The sequence below is a fragment of the Bacillus rossius genome, chromosome 1, assembly GCF_032445375.1.
Source record: "Bacillus rossius redtenbacheri isolate Brsri chromosome 1, Brsri_v3, whole genome shotgun sequence".
Classification (NCBI taxonomy): domain Eukaryota; kingdom Metazoa; phylum Arthropoda; class Insecta; order Phasmatodea; family Bacillidae; genus Bacillus; species Bacillus rossius.
Genome location: NC_086330.1, coordinates 243,666,661 through 243,687,263, shown reverse-complemented (window position 1 = coordinate 243,687,263; position 20,603 = coordinate 243,666,661). Strand labels below are relative to the sequence as shown.

The 20,603-nt window shown below is 44.3% G+C and overlaps 1 protein-coding gene across 1 annotated transcript in view; it reads left to right on the top strand.

Moving 5' to 3' along the window:
* The window catches only part of LOC134546320 (uncharacterized), a 124,965-nt gene that overhangs the window by 58,300 nt on the left and 46,062 nt on the right, over positions 1–20,603 (top strand). Inside the window, exon 4 of the mRNA XM_063389066.1 lies at positions 7,547–7,580. Coding sequence (XP_063245136.1) covers positions 7,547–7,580 — 34 coding nt within the window. The remainder of the gene's footprint in view (positions 1–7,546; positions 7,581–20,603) is intronic.

The following is a 20,603-nucleotide window of genomic DNA, read 5'->3' as shown; positions in this document are numbered from 1 at the left end:
GGATCGTGCCTGAAGGACGAGGTATCTTGGGACGAGATACTGCCACCTGGCCGTGAGACGGATCACCACCACCCAAGGGACCCAACCTGCCGCCTGCTTGCTCTAGGTGTAGACGACGACCCGCTTCCTGCGGACATGGTCGAGCTGAAACGTCGGGTGCACGATGCCCAACGCACCTCTCAGGATGCTGAGTGCAGACGCGCGAAGCAAATAGCGGAACCATGTGAGACCTGGACTACGAGGGACGGTGTGCTCTACATACGAGGACTGGGACCCGATCAGGAGTGGCGCACCTATGTCCCACCGGAGGCACGTGAAGCGGTGTTGCGCTTTATGCATGATCACGACCTGGCCGGACACCCTGGGGCAGACCAAACACGGCGGGCGGTCGGTCAGCACTACCACTGGCCCGGCATGGCCCGGGACGTGCGGGAGTACGTGAGGACTTGTGAGAGGTGTCAAGAGCGGAAAGCGCGGCGGAGCGACGGGATGGAGCAACAACAGCCTCGCATTCCCACTACCCCTTTCCAGTCCATCGCGCTGGATGTCATGGGACCATATCCCCGCACAGCCCGGGGCAAGAGATTCCTGGTGGTAGTGACCGATCTCTTTACCCGTTGGGTAGAAGCTTACCCCACCAGCAATGTACGGGCCAACACCATTGGGACAATATTGCAAACGGAATTCTTCCCACGTTGGGGCTACCCGAGAGACCTGCTGACGGACAATGCCAGCCAATTCGTCGGGAGGCAGTGGCGGGAGATGTGCAACTCGTGGCACGTCGAACGCCGGACCACACCTGCCTACCACCCCCGAGCCAACCCGACGGAAAGGCGAAACCAAGAGTTGAAAGTCCAGATGCGCATAAGGCTGGGTAGCGACCATACTAAGTGGAACAACCATCTTGCAGAGGCTCTGTTTTGTATCCATCGCAGAACCAATGCAGCCACAGGAATGACACCGGCGGAAATGGTCCAAGGCCACAATTTGCCCTTGCCAGGAGAATGGACAGCCCATGGGGTTGCCGATGAAGAAGAAGATCCAGAGGAGCGCCGTCAACGGCGAGAGGCAGAAATGACAACAGCGCTCGAACACCAGAGGGCCTATACTCGCCAGATAACACCGCAGACGACCCGAATGCCACCGGAACTCCAACCTGGAGAACTGGTATACGTGCGCACGCAGCCTCTGTCCAGCGCGCCGAAGAAATACAGTGCCGGGTTGAGCCCCAGATGGTCGGGACCACACCCGATCCTTAAACGGCTAAGTAGGAGCACCTACCTAGTCCGCCTTGATGGACGGCGGGCGCGAAAAGTGCACCGAGACACCATACGGAGAACATCAGTCCCAGGAGAAAATTTGGTCTCTGAAGATGTCACCCTAGTAGAAGTGGACGAAACGCCTACTTCCGACGACTCGATCACACCCCGAGGCATGCGGGGCCTGTTCCATGCCACCCCCAGCCCCGAAACAGCGACCCTGGAAACAGCAGGAAGCTCGGCCACAAGTCCGAGGCGACGTCGTCGGAGACGCACGACGCGGACACAGATCGATGACGTCACCGGGATGCCCGAGGCGGGCGCCGATGCGGCGGGCAAACAACCTCTGGTGACCGAGCCGGACAAGGAGGAGGCAGATGAGCCACTCTCCCCCACCCGAGGTGGATGGGGACATAGTGCCTCCCTCGCCGATGCAGAGTTCAGAGTCACAGTCGAGGAGCCGGCTGAGACGACCCCGAGATGCAACCGGCGATGTCGGCGAGCCCCACGTTACTTGGCAGACTATGTCACAGGCTCGGAGCTGGACACGTTTGCGTACGACAACCCGGCGAGTACGGGGCGAGAAAGGTGGCCCTAAATCCAACGACCGCCGTGGGAGAGGGCGTCCCGATCCTGCTGCCTCGGGTGGAAGCACGGACGGCATTGACCCGGGCTTATCCAGGGGGGGGGGGGCATCTGACGTCGTACCTCCGTGCCTCTGGGTTAAAGCCCGGATCACAGCCCTGTCCGCAGCACGCCGCGGCTTTGGGAATGACGCGAGAGCAGTGCGCCGGCGTCCTTGTCTCCAGTCCCGTGCGAGCCACCTTCGAGGCTAGACGCGGCCGCGAGACACTCCATAAACTCGCCGCTATTATCGCTTTTGGATTCTGTTCTATAGTGTGTATAATCTCTTTTATCGTTGTCTTTACCGTGAGCGTGAGTGTTGTTTTGTATCTGGCGTGTCCGCGGGCCAAAACACTTGGACTAACACAACTAGCCTGCACCGCACATTTCTCCAGCGCGCGACGTCCCTCGGCAGCTACACGGGCCGGACGGTCCACCCCTGCCTCCCCGCAGGAGGCTGCTCTACGCGAGAGAGCTGGCGCCGGGCAACACTAGAAAACGGCCGAGCGACGTCCGCCACGTCTCCACGCATTCTACGGAGGCGGGTACGCGACAAGCTAATTTACTATTCTTGTTAATAAGTTACAAACTGAGAGTTATTTGAATAATATAGTTTTTATTGATACTATATTTATATATATTCTAAATATATTTGGTTGGCTAGTGGTATATTTACGTTAAGAACTGAAGTTGATAGGCCTGCAGACACTCGTGCTTGCAAGTGCACGATCACACATGTTATAATTAATAAACTTTGATTTACGAACGAGAGATTTTAGTTAAGAGAGTGCAGTGATTACACTCGGTAATAGGAGTGAACAGAGACGCGAATTCCTTCGGAAGTGTACCTAACAATGACGTGTGCTGCAAATGATGTGCTGGTGCCGCAGAGCTCCGCCGCGTCACGCACTGGTCCCGAACCAGGGCGGCAGGATTCATCGCTCCGAGACGACTATCCCATCGGGAGCAGGTGACGGTGATCCCGTCTGCTGTTCCGTCGCCACCGCGCGCCTGTGACGTCAGCCGACGTCCCGCGCCGATTTGGTCGGCAGGGCTGTCAAAGGGCAGGAGAATCACCACCCGGTGATATATGGTCCCAGGTCCGCCTTCCACAGGATGCTGTTAGCACCACGGATGGAGGCTGATCCACTGCTACAGTGATGACCTGGATAAAGTCCCATTGTTATGCGACATGTACATTCCCTCACATTTCCCTTGTGATTGCGACGAATACTTACTGAGTATTGTCCTCCGAGTGCCACACATCCAACTTAGTTCCAGGGCTGACGACTACGAGAACTTCATCAAGATTGCAAGTTTTCCCGCGAAAATGCACCGACGGCTAGTGCAGGTCTGAACTATGTAACGGAGAGTCGCGCAATGAGGGAATCGTCCACGAGTCAGGAGGAGGGGTGCGGGACAGGTGTATTTTCTCGCGCCAAAGTTTTTTTATCCCTCCTTCTTTTCGTCGTTTTTTGTGGTGTCGCGCGAGTCGTTGCCTTGCAACGAACTTTTTTATTTAACTCGAGCAGCGAGTTTCCAACTGAAAAGCAAACCGTGTCTTGTTTTAAGTTTTAAAAACTGCAACACACTATACTTATCAAGGGCGGCAATTATGTGCTGTTACATAACTGTCCCACACACAGAAAGTGTTTTGTTTTTATTATAAATAACATTTTTTAATTATTATTATTATTTGTTGACATTTTTATGTTTTGTTCTATTGTTGTGTATTTGGACATATCTACGACTACCATGCTCTATGGCGTAGCCCAAGTGACTTTGAAGTTCAATTAGCAAGACCCCTCTAGGGAGCAATTGTCTTAAACGGCAAATTGAACTTTTTATACATAATTTGCATAACAAAACTTTCATTGTTGAAAAATCCAGTTTTAAATTTAAGACATTTTAGCATATTAAGTTGTATTGTTAAGTGTCTGTATTTTGTTTTGATGTGATAATTAAGTCAACAATCGGTGTGTCTCGGCCAATGAGAGGCCATGTTACTTAAGATAAGCGTCATTACTGAATTAACGAAAAAAAGTCTTGGAATAATGACGGCGTTGGCTAGATGGCCCGGGTTTCAATCCCCTAAAAAATCAGAAATATCTACGAGCTAAGTAGATCATCCTATTACTAGGATGTTTTAAATCGTCGTCTAAATATAAATTACATATTGTTTAATTAGGGCAAGTCCTGTATGACGTGTAATTAGGAGTGAATTACCGTGAGTAAAATACCGACTCATGATGCTATCCTGAAGGAACCGTTTTCTGCATACACATATTGTAACATTGCCGACGAACATATAAACACTGAATTTTACGCCGAACACGTTAAAGACTTATTGAGATAAACATTTGTTAAAGCCAATTACGTATCCTGATCTACACTTTAATTAGTTCTACACCCAGAGGTGAAATGAGACGGAGCTCTCACGATGCTCTACCGCAATTTACACATTGAATTCAGCCGCGGTACATTAAAATTAACTTAAATTACGAACATAATAAATAAACATTATTATTTTATTTCACACTAATATACGATTCTAGATTGAGAGCAACAGACATAATTAATTTGAATTGTATGAACGTTTGTTGTGTTTTATCATGTGTGCAACCTACCTCCATTTATCTAATAAAACATGATGGTATACCACTGGTCCAACCAATAAGCATATATATTTTATTTGATTAAAGAATATTTGTTTTAATCCTATGTTACATTGCTATTATTTTACAGTGTATATGTTTGTTTTTCCTTAATGACCTTAATTTACATGTTGCCCATCTCATGCTAACCCTGGATTAGGAGTGTAAATTATTTTAACTTTCTTTTTTTCTCTTATGTACCACACTACTGACGTCGTACCGACCATGGCATTTAAGCCCGTGCTCCGCACCGCCAGTACCGTATCCCGTTTTCGGAGTGCGCCCCTTGCCCAGCCGGATTGAGTCAGGCGAACGCCTCGGGCGTGACCCCAATAGACAACAAACCTCATTAACAGTCACCACGGCCACTGGCCTTAATTAAAATACCCGTGACTATGATCAAGTTGGAATAGGAGAAGTCCCTCTAAAACAATTCACAGTGGGACAACATGTTAGTAAATTTACAGTCGCCAACTTGATGTCACAATTTAAATAATTAAATACATAAAAACTATTTTTAAGCCTGAAGCACCCAATTACCAGGTGCTACATTTTAATTGGGCACCTGGAACATGTTTTAACTGGTAATAAAGTAAATTAAATTAATATAAGTTTTTTGACGCCGACTCACAAAGAAGAGAAAGTTTCTCTTCCTTGCGAGGCGGCCATGTCCGGCAGTCTCCAACCACTCCGCACCGGGAACAGACGTGTGTCCGTGGGCAGCATCCAAGTTTTCTTTCATTGATTATTTTTACTATGTACTAAATCTTTAAATTTAAAACCTCTAATTAATTCATCGCTGCCCACGTCGACTCGGCGCGTATTTTACGGAACCGGGCCTATCCCGACCGTCTTCATCGTGATACCGCGCTGCGGATCGTATCAATCACGTAAGAGTTTCGCCGAACTCAGGAGCCCGCTCATCGACCCCCCCCCCCCCCCCCGCACCCGTTAACTTTCGGCGCTGGCCGTCTCCAGCGAGCATCGACCCGCGTCCCGCGAGACTGCCGCGGTAACCATTAGTGTCGCGTAGTGTTATGTTTTTTCTGTGTTAATAGTGTAACGGCTAGACGTCGCCAAGTGTTGGTGAGAGTGTTTTGTAGCGGGACTAGATTAAAGGTAATTCTCACCAACTCGTGTACACTAATTTTCCGGAGTCTCCCGTCCTCCACACGGCCGAGCGGCCTTCACAGTCAAGGTAGAACCATTCAAGTTACATTCAAGCCGTGTACCTGGCGGGGCACGCGGGGGCAGAGTACCCACGACCCCACATCAACGGCCTAGCAGTCCGCTAGCCTGGCGCCCCTCCGGACAACCAGAGCATCGCGACGCCCGTAGCGCCCGTCAGGTACCCCCCGGATCTTTCACAGAGGTCGGTTGACGGCTCTACATAAGGGTGGCGCCCAGAGACATATTTAAATTTAACCAAAGAGTCTATACTCAACCAAGTAATAAATATCCAGAGAGAAATATTTATTATTTAAAATATTATAATTATTTCTGACAACAGTTTAGTTCTGATAATAATTCAGAGAGTTCATGAATTATACCCACTAATCACAACATATGAACACTAACTATAAAGTTCAACTGTTTTCTGAAAGAAGAAAAAAAGTTGCAATATGCAGGGCCAGGTTTTTCTAACGTTTTTCCATTATGTATTTGTAAAAATATCTACATTAACTTTGACGACAGTCACCAACTGCTTACACAGTCCGTTATACATGGTTACCATCCCAGTGGGGCATGTGCGACGACAGTGTGCGAGAACGTGCTCTGTGCGACTCGAAGCAGCAACTATCAACTGTCATCCATGTTATGGTCGGCCCAGTCTGTTCTGTGTTTTCAGGTTTTTTTACACATAAGTCAAAGTGTGAAATATTCATGCCTTAATACAGAGAATCCATTCAGCGCATGATTTTCTTTCGCATCGTAGCCTAAAACAATCTCCAGTTCGATATGTGTTTGTGCGGAAGACTGCCCCTAGCGAACGCGTCCCAATAGTGGCTCGTTCAGTTATGCCACCCCCAGTTTCAAGTCTAGATGTGAGTTGCGGGACCCATCATCCTTTCTTTATCAATCAAATGTCACGTCAATAATTAATTCGTTAAACCTCACTTTCGGCCTGTGGCTAGTTGCCCGACTAGTTTCGTGTACTCTTATTGTTTCATTATATATTGTCTTAATGATATTTATCTGGATTCAGATTTACGTAAGAACTGCCCGTGCATGTGTCATGTCCTGGGCTTCACTTTACCATTGATGACCACCATGGTATTTTGCAGTTATACCTTTGAGAGGGATGTTGTCCATGGGCAACCAATAAACAAACATTATTTTAAATGCCGGATTGGCCAAAATCCGCCCGCAGCATCTCAGCCCACACGCTATTAGATATGAACTCAGCCTCCTGGCTCGTGTTTTCTGTATAACTTGTAGGGTTATTATTTCCGCGAATGTATACGTGTGTACATAGCTATAGCTACATGTTATTTCATGTCAACCAAAACACATCTGTAGTGTCTCTGATCACGTAGCATAGTACAGAAACCCATTATTCTGGCTATCGTTTACCCCGCTCACCAGTGAAACAACGAATTTCGCCAGAAGAAGTGTGTTGCCTCTGTGACATGTAACGACGAGCCCCAGTTCGGATAGGGATAAGACACGGTTGTGACAGGAAACCCAATATGTTCTAAGTAATAATAAACACCTCTTGCCTATGACACCTCTGGGCTTCATCAGTAGAATAGCACCCTGAGGGGCTAATACACCCTGGGCTACATTGTCTGCGCCTGCACCTGCTGCCTGCTCATCACATGGCGTCACGACTAAAGTAAGAGAGTCTCATGTTCTGAGGCCTAGCACACAGGTGAAACACCTGCTAGGTGGTGTCTGGGCACAACATATCATCCAAGACAACCTGTAACAGGGCAATATGATGTCAACTGGATACGATTATGAAGTGACTGCAGTCTGGTTTCACCTGCTGATGTTGCACTGTTGCAGGTCCTGGCTGGATGGTCCCTGCAAGCCTCGCAAGGTGAGTGATCTCCGGCTCTCTAGAGTTCCTGTGCAACCATGGAGGTTTCCTTGGAAGGTTTTGTAAAATCTTCCTTGCCTGCAGGTATGGATGTATCTGTATAAGATTTTGCAGAGCGCTGGCTGTTTTCATTGAAGTTTTTTAATCGGTCGTTTTCGAATTTATGTGGAAAGCTTCCTACAAGGTTTAAATTTCAGCCAGTCAGAGCTGTCGTCTTGAGTTATCAACTGTGATGAAATATTGTTACAGCTTACCCATTTCCGAACTTTTTTGGATGTTTTTGAGTGTATTTAAAATACTCTACTGGCTTGGACCAATTGTATGTGCATTTTTGGGTAATACTATTTGATATACAGATAAAAATTATGTGATATGAAATAATATAGGTAGACCTATCACCGAGGCGTAGGTTATTGTTTAATTGTTAGAAATTTAATTTTATCCTAAAGAAAAATAAATTTTATTTATATAAGCTCATATTAGATGGGTTTAATAATCTGTGTAATTTACTGCATTTAAAATTTGCAACAAGAGTGTCAAACCAACCACCAAAATTCGCGTGTACGTGAAAAATAGCATATAAATAAACTAATACTACCAAGATAAAGTTCAAGGATATTAAATACGTTTCTGTGAGTAGCAATGTCAAAAGATTCCTAAATAATAATGAAAGAGTTTAAAGTAAAAATTGGTAAATTTTAGTTTTTGTATCGTTACACTTAACATTTTACATGAAAATGCATAAATTTTCGCTGAGTATAATTTAACACATATTAGTAGATTGTGTTTTGTGATGATAAATACTCCGTCTTTTCCGTACGATCGAATTCGTTTTTCATGCTAACAATAGCAAATAGGTACGTCTTTTTGTTCATTGTTTCAGGCTTATAAATAAACGATGCACACTTATTATTAAAAAAGTACACCTATTACAAGATTGAAATGGACTTTAAATAAGTCCAGTTGTATATAAATTTCGCTCAGTTCCAATTGCACGTGAAAATAAGGGTTATCTTTTTCTCCCCTCCATAACTCACATACATACTGACATTCCCGCCATGCGGTTAGACACATGGATGATACCTTGAAATCAACACACACCAATACAACCCACACTTTGTGGCCACCTGTGCTGGTCAAATAACTATTCAACCCTTAGTGAAGTGCAACCACATCGCTCTCTGTCAGGAGTTGCGCACACATAAAACAATTACAAAACTTTCGAACTAAGTGCGATCCCAAACACCTCAACTCCCCTAAACGACGGTCTTAAATACAAACGATGATTATCAGAGTTACTTACCATTACAGAGAATTGCGTGGAACCAGGAGAAAATATGAGTAGTATATTTTGGGGGCTACTGCTAATGGAGTTGGAAAGTGAAGGCAGAGCAGATGTCAGCCATCTTGGATCGTGACATCACAGTTCCCATCTTGGAAGAATTTGACCTTTGACCTTGACCCTGGCGGCCAACATGAATCTGTCATCTTAACATCAAGCTCCCCACTTACTAATGTTGCACTTATCGTTATGCATGCCATATTGGAAGTACATGATATAATCGCTGCACTTTACGATATGAACACCAACTTGAATCTTATACTGTTGTAATTTTTGTTATGGCTGCCATCTTAAATTCTAATAACATGTCCGCCATATTGGATTTGATGTCACAGCCACTTATTTCGATTCTGAAATCTTATTCTCCATCTTGTTTTCGTATACTGGAAACCACCATCTTTGATTGTCACAGCAGCCATTTTGTTTTTATATGTTCTGCCGGAGGCGGCCATCTTGGGTTCCATCATCTTTATTTATGGTGTTTGTTTTATGGAGAGCGCCAGCATCGCTATGACTCTTGCACACAAGGTCGATGTTCCGTTACCTACAATATTGTTGTGGTCCTTATCAACATATTAAATTTAATTTTTATACAAAATGCATTGGACGCACTTTGATTCGAACCATCACAGCTCTGACATCTGGGTTGGAAAACATATGCCTTTAATCGCATTGACATGAGAAAATTACCAGACTGAGAATTAAAAAAGGTATATAAAAATAACACACTTATGTTGGTTTATTTAATTTGAAGAAATAATAAATATCATCACCTGTTCGAGACCAAGCTTACATATTTATTATTTTCAATACCTGCTACCAGGAGGGCTAGTTTACACACATTATCTATTAGAGAATGATACCACCATATTATTCTCAGTAATCGATACCAGGAGAGCTAGTATTTCTTAAATACATGCATCATATGCTAGAGGGCATGCCACCATATTAGTTTCATTTGTGTTCGCTAGAGTGCAGGGATAAATTATTGCCAGGGTGCCCACCAACTTGTTGGTCGTCTTGGCCGCCATGTTGAATTTGTGTAGTTATTAAGCTAGAAATTACGAAAACAAATCCTAAATTTATAAGAAAAACTTTGTTCAAATAATGATTGATTCTTTTGCCTCAGTTCGATAATTGATTGATGCAAAAAATTATCTTATGTAAGAAATATTAATTTCAATAAATATGGTAGGAAGTCCTACAAGAGGCTTAAATTAATATAGAGGTGTAAAAGCAACGAAAAAAAGTGTACCCGTATGTATTCGATACTATAACAATTAGTACTCGTTACTATCGTATCATTATGTTACTCGTTACTTCTGATACCTCATAACATGCTATGTTATGTTGCAGCAACGTATCGAGTCGTATTGCGTACACGTACAGTATGACATCGCATAAATAATAATAAATAGAATATAAACAATTAACAATATTTGATAATTAACACTTTTTGTTAACCAAGAAAAAATAAAATATCATTAGAGCGGTTTTATTATATTATCTCTTTTAAGATAAAAACAAAAAAATGTGAAAGTACGCGATAATAAAAAACAAAAACATACATATTTCTAATTTGTAAAAATACTTACTTATAAACAGTAAAAGAACTTGGACGACGAATTTACAAATTATACTTTATTTAATAAACAAACATCGTTCTTTGTAATGTAAATTCATCGAATATGCGCGCGCATGCGTAAAACATACGAAAAATGCGAGTAACGAAATCCAGCCATGTGTAACGTTTCTTTACTCGTTACTAGATGGCGCACCCGTTACTCAGTAACGAATACATAAGGTTTGCTACAGCTCTAAATTAATATATTATCCGCCTCCAGTAAGTCGATGATGAAATATTAACTACCATTTTGGAAAGATATAATATTTGACCTAGAAATTCGGAAAAAATTTCCAAAAATCATAAAAATCACTTATTAATTGGTAATTTATTGGTTCAACCAATGCTTTATACAACATAAGATAAATTAATTAAAAATAACTTTCAAGTGACAGGTTCCAGAAATAAAACACCTCAATTTTTACAAATAAAAATTTATTACGTAACCTAATATTTACTCTACTAAAGTACAAAAAAAAACAACAAAGAGAAAAATTGTGTCGAACATTTATTTCCGCATTTCATTTTGTGCAGTACAATACACTGTATAGCTGTAAGGCCCTATTTTCGAGGTCGATCAGCGAAATACTTAAAGCACATCATACATACATAAATCTTATCCTGATGTTTTGTAACTTTTGAGGTATCACAAGTTAAAAATTTTTTTTTGATGTAACAATAGTGTACAGCATTTTTTTTCATTTGTCACAATCAATATATCGAATTGATTTTTGAAGTTATACTTCTAATACGACTTCCAACAAGGTTGCGTTAAACGTTTAACGCTACCATAGAGGGGGCATGAAAGCACTGTCTGTTTGTACGCAGTGTTCTACAAAACTACTATACGAATTTTAATGGGATTTTCAAGTTAACTTGAGTGTAGTAGAGAAATAAATATAAACTTCATTTCATCAAAATCGGCTCAAGGAAAGAAAAGAAATCTTAATTTTATGACATAAAATATAATCATTATAAGAAGCCATTATGGTTTGCTATTGTAAGGAACTAAGTTGAGAGTAAGAAAAAATAAAGATACTGACAGTTTGTAGTGTCGCCATATTTGTTTCAATTTTCAATACCCTTTTTGTATATTACAATTAAAATTGCAGAAAAAAATCATGTCTCATAGACACATAAATAGTGAGTGTGTGTCATTTCTCTATGTCCACGAGGTCTCACCGCATCAAGTTTCTCCGTGGGGCGAACCAGTCCGCTTAATTAAATAAACTGACATATCCCTGGCAGAGACTGATGGTGAGGGAGTGTTGCAGGTGGGGGTGAAAACACCCGAGATGTGGTGGGCTCAGGTGCGGCCGAAGAGCTCCTGTAGTCGAGCGGCGAGTCGGGCCGAGGTGGGCTGCGGCCGAGGGTCTTGGGGCAGACCTCCCTCGATGAAAAGCTCCGGGGGGGCCGGCAGTCGGGGAGGGGAGGAATGTCGATGGGGATGAGGAAGTGGGGGGGAATGGCAAAAAGGGGGAGGGGCAGGCGAGCAAGGAGGAGCCTAGAGCGTAATCCCCGAGGGGCCGCTTCAGGGAGAGGAGGGAGTCTTGAGCGTAATCCCCGAGGGGCTGCTCCTTGGAGAGGAGGGAGTCTAGAGTAGAATCCCCAAGGGGCCGCTCCAGGGAGAGGAGGGAAGCTAGAGATATCCTCGAAAGGCCGCTCCAGCGACGAGGGAAAGAGGGAGACAGGAAGAACACTAAAGGAAAAAAAATGTAGAGTTCAGATACCACTTGTACTATTTAATACCCAGATTGCTCAAGGGTAAGAACTCTCTGTCTGGTCAAACATTGCTGGATGGTTATGTCTCCCAGCCTTACAAATTGGTCAGTGAGAAACCTTTATAATATACTGTTATACATCATATCACAGCACACTGCATATTATTAACTAAATATTTACAACCCTTATATAATACATATGATGAATAATTAGTGCCAGAGTTCCATTGCGGCAAAGGCACAATAATTATTTAGTCTGTTTATTCAAAAATCGGTTGTCGCCACCTATGGGCGCATGCTGCAATAACATCCCATAGAGGTGCCAGGTAGGAGATATGTATAATGTCTTTCAGATGGGGGTCTGTTCCTAAAAGGGGCGGGTTTACTGGCCGAGGTCAGAATAAGGGATAAGACAATTCGCCCCCTTCCCTCTGTGGCCTCAGCCAGTACTTTTGGTATCATTGCACTTGCCTGGAGTCAGCACACTGGGCTTCAGTCCCAGGCCTGACTCCTCTACACTGGCCACTGCACTACACTTAGGACAGTCGATAACGTGCAGGTCTCATCAGGTGGTCTCGGGGTCGTAGCCTACGGTCTGGGCTGGTTTTCCTCCCTGGAGTGAGACTGGTTGTATGCTGGGTGCCCTGAGGCCCTGCTGTTGATGGTTCCGGGTGGGGGATGGTGGTGGTTGGTTCTAGATCCTGCTCTGCATTTCCGGTGGAACCCCCTTGGGAGGCCCTTCATAGTTTTTTTTTTGGTGTACCTTGACAGTTTTCTGGCCATTCAGCCTCAGGTGGTAAACTTGGCCCTGTTTTCCTACTATTGGGTATGGCCCCTGCCAAGTAGGTGCGAGGCTAGCACAGAAGTTATCCTCTCGGGATGACAGCGGGTGGGTTTGCAAGTTGACGTGGTCCCCGACTTCGATTTCGGAGGTTAGAGCCTTCGTAGGAGTTGTGGGTTGGGTTCTTTGGTGGTATTTGGCCTGGTTGGTGCCTGACCTCTGCCTGGAGTTCTGGATTGGTTACTGGGATTTCTTTCTGGTGTTGGATTTGGGTCGCAGGTATTTCCCAGTCTCCGGGTCGTGGGATGTTGTGTCCCAGTAGTAACTGACTGGGACTACAGCCCAGTGGTTCATTATAGCTGTTCCGCAGCGAGAACAATATGGCTGGGAGGTGAGAGTCCCATTGCCGGTGGTCCTCACAGAGCCTTAGGCGCAGTCCTTTCTTGATTTCCTGGTTCCTTCGCTCTGTGGGGTTTCCTTGGGGGTGGTACAGAACAGTGGTCCATTTTTGGGCTTGCCATCGCTTACAGGCTTCGTCCCACTGTTTTCCAGAGAATTGTTTTCCATTATCCATAAGGATTTATCTGGGGTACCCCCAGCGGGCGAAGACTTTATTTTCCAGGGTTGTAATTAGTTTTGGCGCCTTGGAAGTTCTTAATGGAAAAGCTTCCACCCATCGAGAGAACAGGTCAGTAATTACCATCAGGAACCGGTTCCCTCAAGCACTTTTAGGGTATGGTCCCATAAGGTCGGCTGCGACTGTTTCCCAGATCCATCTAGGTTGGCGTGGTTGTAGGCGGCTGGGCCCTGCTGGGCGGTGGGCCTTGGTGGTGTTGCACAGGTGGCACTGCCCCACATATTCTTCTACATTTTTTTAAATCCCCTCCCAGGTATATCCCATTGTATAGCTCTCCGGGTTTCGGCCATGCCTAGGTGGCCCGCGAGATCTGCATCATGGTATTCCCTTAACACTTTTCGCCTTAAGGCCTGGGGGACGAGTAGCTGTGGATTGGCCCCGTTCTCCGGCCACCTTACTAAGCCGCTTGGGTGGAGGTGATGGGTTCTGACGAACTGATGATCGGCAGGTGATCTCTCGGCCGGTGGGATGTTGTATAGGTCTTGCAGATGGTGTACCAGCTTACAGATTCCTGGGTCTGCTTGTTGGCCTTGTGTCATAGTCTGACAGAGACTTTCCCCCGCAATTGCAGTTTGTTGAAGGCTCGTCTCTTCCTTTTCTGAAGTCGGGGGTTGTTCCGTGCCCGCAACCATCCTATCACAATCTTTGAAATGTTCTTCCAGCTGTGGCCCTGAGGGGGCCCGGGACAAGGCAACTGCCAACTTGTTGTCATTCCCGGGACAATGTTCGATGGTAAAATTGTACTCCTGCAGCATTAGTGCCCAGCAGGCGAGTTTGGCCTTGCAATACTTCATCGAGCCCAGCCAGGTTAGTGCCCTGTTGTCTGTGCGCAGGGTGAAGTGTTGGTCTTCTAGGTATGGTCGAAATCGCTTGATGGCCCACATGATGGTCAAGCACTCCAGCTGGTTGCTGTGGTACTTTTGTTCCGCATGTGATAGCTGGGCACTGGCGTATGATATAACCTTGCGGTTTCCTGGAGATGGTTCCTGGTATAGTACTGCACCTAACCCCTGTTGGCTGGCATCAGTTTGTAGGGTGAAAGGTTGAGTGGGATCGGGTCGGCCGAGATTCGTGATATGTGATAATTGCTCCTGGAGAGATGCTAGGGCTTGCTTCTGTTCCACTCCCCAGTGGAAGCACACTTGGGGGCTTAGTAGGTCGGTGATTGGTTGGCAGATACTGGAGAAGTGGGGTACAAACTCCCTTACCCAATTGCAGAGGCCCAGCAGTTTTCGGACTTGGCGTACAGATCTGGGGGTTTCGGCTTCCATGATGGCCTGTATCTTCTCTGGATTGGCTTCGTTACCTTCTGATGACACTAGGTGGCCCAAATACTCCAGCTGTCTCTTCCCGAAGTGGCACTTGTTTAAATGGCATGTAAGATGATGCAGTTGACATCGCTCCAGTACTTGTGCTATGTGGGTGAGGTGTTCTTGCCATGAGTTGGACAATATGATTATGTCATCGATTTAGGCTAAGCAGCACTTCCCAATGAGGTCCGGCAGAACACCCTGCACCATCATTTGTTGAAAAGTGCTAGGGGCATTCTTCAGGCCAAAGGGCATGACCCTTAAACTGATATCGCTCGCCTGTCGGTGTGGTGAATTTGGTCAGATGTTTGGAATCGGGATGCATGGGGATCTGCCAATAGCCAGATTTCAAGTCCTGGGTGGAGAATACATGTGCCGTCCCAATGTCTTTTAGGGTTTCATGGATGTTAACTGCCGGTGGTGCTGCACTGACAGTAGCATGATTCAATGGTTGAAAGTTAATGCAGAAGCGTGGTGTCATATCCTTTTTGGTCACAATCACAATTTGAGAGTTATATGGAGACCGGCTGGGTTCTATGATATCTGCTGCTCGCATTTCTGCCACCTGATCTGCAATCAACTTTTGTTTGTGGTGTGATGCCGCCCCTGGTCGGCAGTAGATGGGGCGGTCATCTTTCAGCATGATCTGATGGCATGCACTTTTGGTGCGTGGCAGGTTCCCATGGGGCATAAAAACGGATTCAAATGGTTGGAGAGTGTCCAGCAGCCGTATTTTAAGGTTTTCAGGAAACCCTTGTTGTATATCTGCCAGGGTCAGTACTGGTGTGGGGGTTTCAGCTACCTGCCGGGTTACCCAGTACAGTGTTTGGCGTGGAGTTTTCCCAAAACAGATCCTCTGCGCTTCGAAATCCATAACAGCCTTCTGTTCAATCAGCCAATCTTGTCCCAGTATTAGGTCTTCATGGAGGTCCTCTGCTACCCAGCAGGATATTACTACTTCTCGGTCTCCGATATGGCACTTTATGGAGGTCCTGCCTTGGAGTGTAATACGGAGGTCTTGTTGCACCAGTTTTGCATACTGTACTTGTGGTGTCATGGCAGTTCGAGTGTGTTGCACCCAACTGGCTTTTATGTAGCTGATGGTGACTGTGGAATCCAGTAGTGCGTACATCTGATGACCCTTTAGCTGTATGGAGAGGCGGGGTAGAATCCGAGGGTGGTCGTGTTGTATACTCGTCACTTTCTTGCTGCCCTCTGCTGCTGCTGTGGTAGAAATCAGGTCCTGAGGTTCCTCCACTTCCTTGGGGAAGGTTCTGGAGGTAAGTTTCCTTCCCCTTAGGCATTTCCCGGAGATGTCTTCTTGTCCTGAATACCCCGCTCCTGGCATCGGACTGGGCATTAAAATGCCTCTCAGGACAGTACCAGCATTTAGGGATCTCCTGGAGGCTGGAAGGCTTCTCCTTCTCCTGGATAGGAGGGGCACTTATCTGCTTGTGGAGGTGTTTCGGGTCTCCTGGCAGTCACGCTGGACTGCTGTTGCTCGGAGGCATAGCTCGGACCAATCTTGGGGAGGTGGGTGTCTCAGGAATGGTCGCAGGTGTGCCTTACCAGTTATAATACTGTAGAAAGGTATTCCTTGGCATTCCAATCAGTGTGAAGGTGCTCGAACAGCTTCTTGTTGCCGACGAGGAAGCTTTCTATTTCTTCGCCCTCCTTTTGCTTCTGGCCGAACAATTGGGCAGTGAGCGCAACTTAGCGTTGTGGACTACCGAAGTAGTTCGCAAAACTAGAGGCGAAGTCTTCGCAGGTATCATATAAGCCCTCGTAGTTCTTCCACCATCTAGCAGCCTCCCCCAGTAGTAGCCCACCAATGTGGTTGACCCATTCGGCCTGGGGAGTACCCTGTGATCGCAGGGCCTGTTCCCAGTGTCGCAGCTGCTGGATGGGGCCCACATGGACCTGTCCTCGGAAGGGTCTTGGGGATATTTTGCTTTCGGTCGTTCGGGGTGGCTCCTGTGGGTGCCTACACAACCCACACTTAAAAGAGAGTTCAGCGAGTTTCAGTGGGGTGTCCTTCCAGCCAAGCCAGGACAGGTGATACTCCCGATGGCAGCTCTGGCAGGTAGTGAGAACTATGGCAGTCTGTGGGCAGTCTGGGGCGAAGCAGCACCGAGGTTCTGATCTGGTTGGCTTCTTCTCCACCAGCTGCTGTCGGCAGGGATGGCAGATGTAGATAAATGCCTCTCGTTCAATTATTTGTTCTACCAGCCCCAGGCATTGTAAGTGAAACTGGGCATGGCAACATGCACAGCGGATGCTTGGTCCCTCAATGATGCTGCAGTGTGGTGCCGCGCAGGTTCCTGAGGCCATCGGGTAAGTTGGTGTGGGCACCACGATGTTTTGTCTTCACTCCTGGAAGTGGGTGCTCCGGCAAGATCAGGGTGTGGTCCTCAGCTTCTCCAAACTGAATAACCCCACGTTGGGCATGATGAAACTAAAACATATTCTTGCATGTTAGACGACAACTGAAGACACAAACAAATTACACGTAATTTATATATATGTATATATATATATATATATATATATATATATATATATATATATATATATAAGCGGACCCTACCGACATTGTTCTGTTCAAACGTTTTAAATTCGAAAATATACAGGAAATTTCCCTGAATCTAATCGCAGCGTCATGTGCCGGGTCGAACTGAAATTACTATAATTACTATAAGATACTATAAATGTTATGTTATAATTTATTTTACAAACTTATATTTTTATTTTCAAAGAGATTTCAATACGTCATAAGTTGCATAGAATAAAAAGAGAACTAACAATTTAAAATTGTAGGTTAAGTTGATTGTTATTGAATGCACGTCTATACATAATTAAAAGTAATGAAAAATCGTGTTAAATACTCACTTTGATACTGCACCTTAAATATTTTGCACAATGTATATTTTTTATTACATTTTAATATGTAGAATAAAATGAGAACTGACAATTTAAATTTGGAGGTTAAGTTGATTGGTATTGAATTCACGTGTATACATAATTAAAATCACGAAAAATCATGTAAAATACTCACTTCAATACTGCACCTCACAAATTTGCACCTATATTTTTAATTACACTTTAAAATGTTATTTCAATAAATAATAATATAATAATCTCAATAACGAATTCTATTTTAATTTTAATGTAATAACAACAATTCATAAAATCCATCCAAAGATTAACAACAACACATAAATAAATACACAACACGCACACACATATATATACTGTAAACCTAAACCATTCAAAGATCAACAAAAATTTATAAATAAAAAATTAATTAAATAAAAATTTTCCAGTGGACCAAATTGTGAATCTAAACCATCCTCGAATCCCCGTGAACTCACACAAAAAATTTCATCAAAATCGGTCCAGCCGTCTAGGAGGAGTTCAGTGACATACACACGCACACAAGAAATATATATATAAAGATATATATATATGCTCTAATTTTATTGTGAGTGCCATTTCCGATTAGCTTCGATTTGTACAGGCAATAACTCGTTCAAACATGTCGTGTGGCTGCTCGCCATACATTGCGCAGGGAAGGACAGACGTAGTCGGTCTGCAGGTCTACAATTTCGGTAAGTCCTTCGCATAACTTGCTCAGCCATTCAATTTCGAGTGACATAAATGATGCCACCCAGATTCTTCGGTAGCAAATCTTCTATAGTTTTTTTTTTTCACTTGGTGGTACGGAGTTTTGCCTTCCTTCGCACCCCAAGCCATGGTAATACTTGCATAGCCATTCATTTTAGAGTTTACTTTTTTGTCCTGTAATTTCCAAGGGTACGGGGATTGGAAGGTGTGGGTTGGGGTCCTGCCATCGTCCTCATAAGTGACGTAAATTTCCTTGAGGACGAATCCGTTTTGTCTTTGGAAACCATGCAGGTTGCAGTATATCTTGACACTAGGAATACTCGTCAGTCCCTAAATTAATCTCACAATTTGCACCAATATTTACGAGAGAATTTTCACAAGCTTGTCTCGGCAGTTGTACGATGCAAGTCGATCGTGAAGTATGAGACAAAAAGCAGAGATGTTTGTGGAATATTTCCGCTCGTCAATACCTTGATTCTACAGTCGATGGTGTTGGTCGTTTCCAAACAAGATTATCAAATAAATCCCAACATCATTGTAATTAAACATTAACCATTCATATTCAAACATACATAGAAGGTTAAAAATTACAAGGCCACATGTCTACAAGGCCATGTGACTTAAATTTATATACAATGGAAGTATTGCATGCAAACACACAATTGAAAAGTGACTGTTGTTTTGATCCGTTTCTTAATTTAAATGGTTCTTTTTTTACTCACATATTTATCCAGCGACCGTGAGTATATGTGGGACTGGACGACGTAACTCTCAGTTTGTTACATGCTACGATGCTGTAAGATTAATCTAGTTTTGACTCGACTGGCACATAAGTTCAGTAACTGGCTATTCTTGAAAACTTGGTGGCATCTTTACCATATTTAATGCCAAATTTGGAATTTGTACCATCGTCTATGGGGACCCAAATGACAGCTACGACGGCGAAGCATATACCAATGGAATGTGTGTCATCGCCACTGTCAACACTAGAGGAGACTTCAACAGGCATAGTTTCACTACTAGAAGAGACTTTAATGTCTGCATCGCTGACTGCAGAGGAAACCTCAATTAATGACGTTTTGTCATTGAAGGAGACTTTAATAGTTGATGTTTCATCGTTTCGATGTTGTTACTGTGACAAGATTTTCTGGAACAACAATAATGCTCGACGACACAAGACGAGAGTGTGTCCTAAGAATACTTGCTGCAAAATGTTTAGTTGCAAAAAAAATTTGCGAGCATTTACCAAGAAATTATAAGTTAGAAAGACACTTGAAAATGTGCAAAGGTACTGCTGTTTGACAGAAAGTAAAGGTTTCGCTAAAACACAGATTAATTGATGCGCTTAAGAGTACACCGGTAACTGATACAACAGCAGTAACATCAACATCTGGTTCGAGCCTGAAATGTTTGTCTTCATCGACTAGACATCTTTGCAGCTACTGTGATATGTGTTCGCATTTTCGCAGATGCACGAAGACACGTGAGTAGTAAAGGTAATAATAATCCATCTCGTGTAAAATTTCACTGCGATGAGTGTCATGTTCAGTTTACCCGTTATAATAATTTGAGACGACATGAGAAAAACTGTAAAGCTGATGTCCGTGTGTCTACTGTTGAACTTCCTGCGGACATTTCGAGTCGTCTATTTAGGTTGGAGACTCGAATGCTTACAATCACACAAACAGTTGTTCATCAGCCGATTGTCTTGAAGCCTGGTCATGAATCTAAACTCAAGACTGTGCTTGGTGCATTACAGGTAAATAATAATGGCTTCCATTTGGCAAAATATGCATTTCGTGGAACATTGAAAGAATACTATAATACAAATTCATTTAAAAGTCAAAAGATACTTGAACTTTTCTGGACGATATCAAGCAGAAGATAATCAGCTTACAGATGTAGTAGCAACGTAAATATATCTTTAAAATATCACTTGTGGATGAACTGTGTATATGGCAAACCATATCCATTCAATGACAAA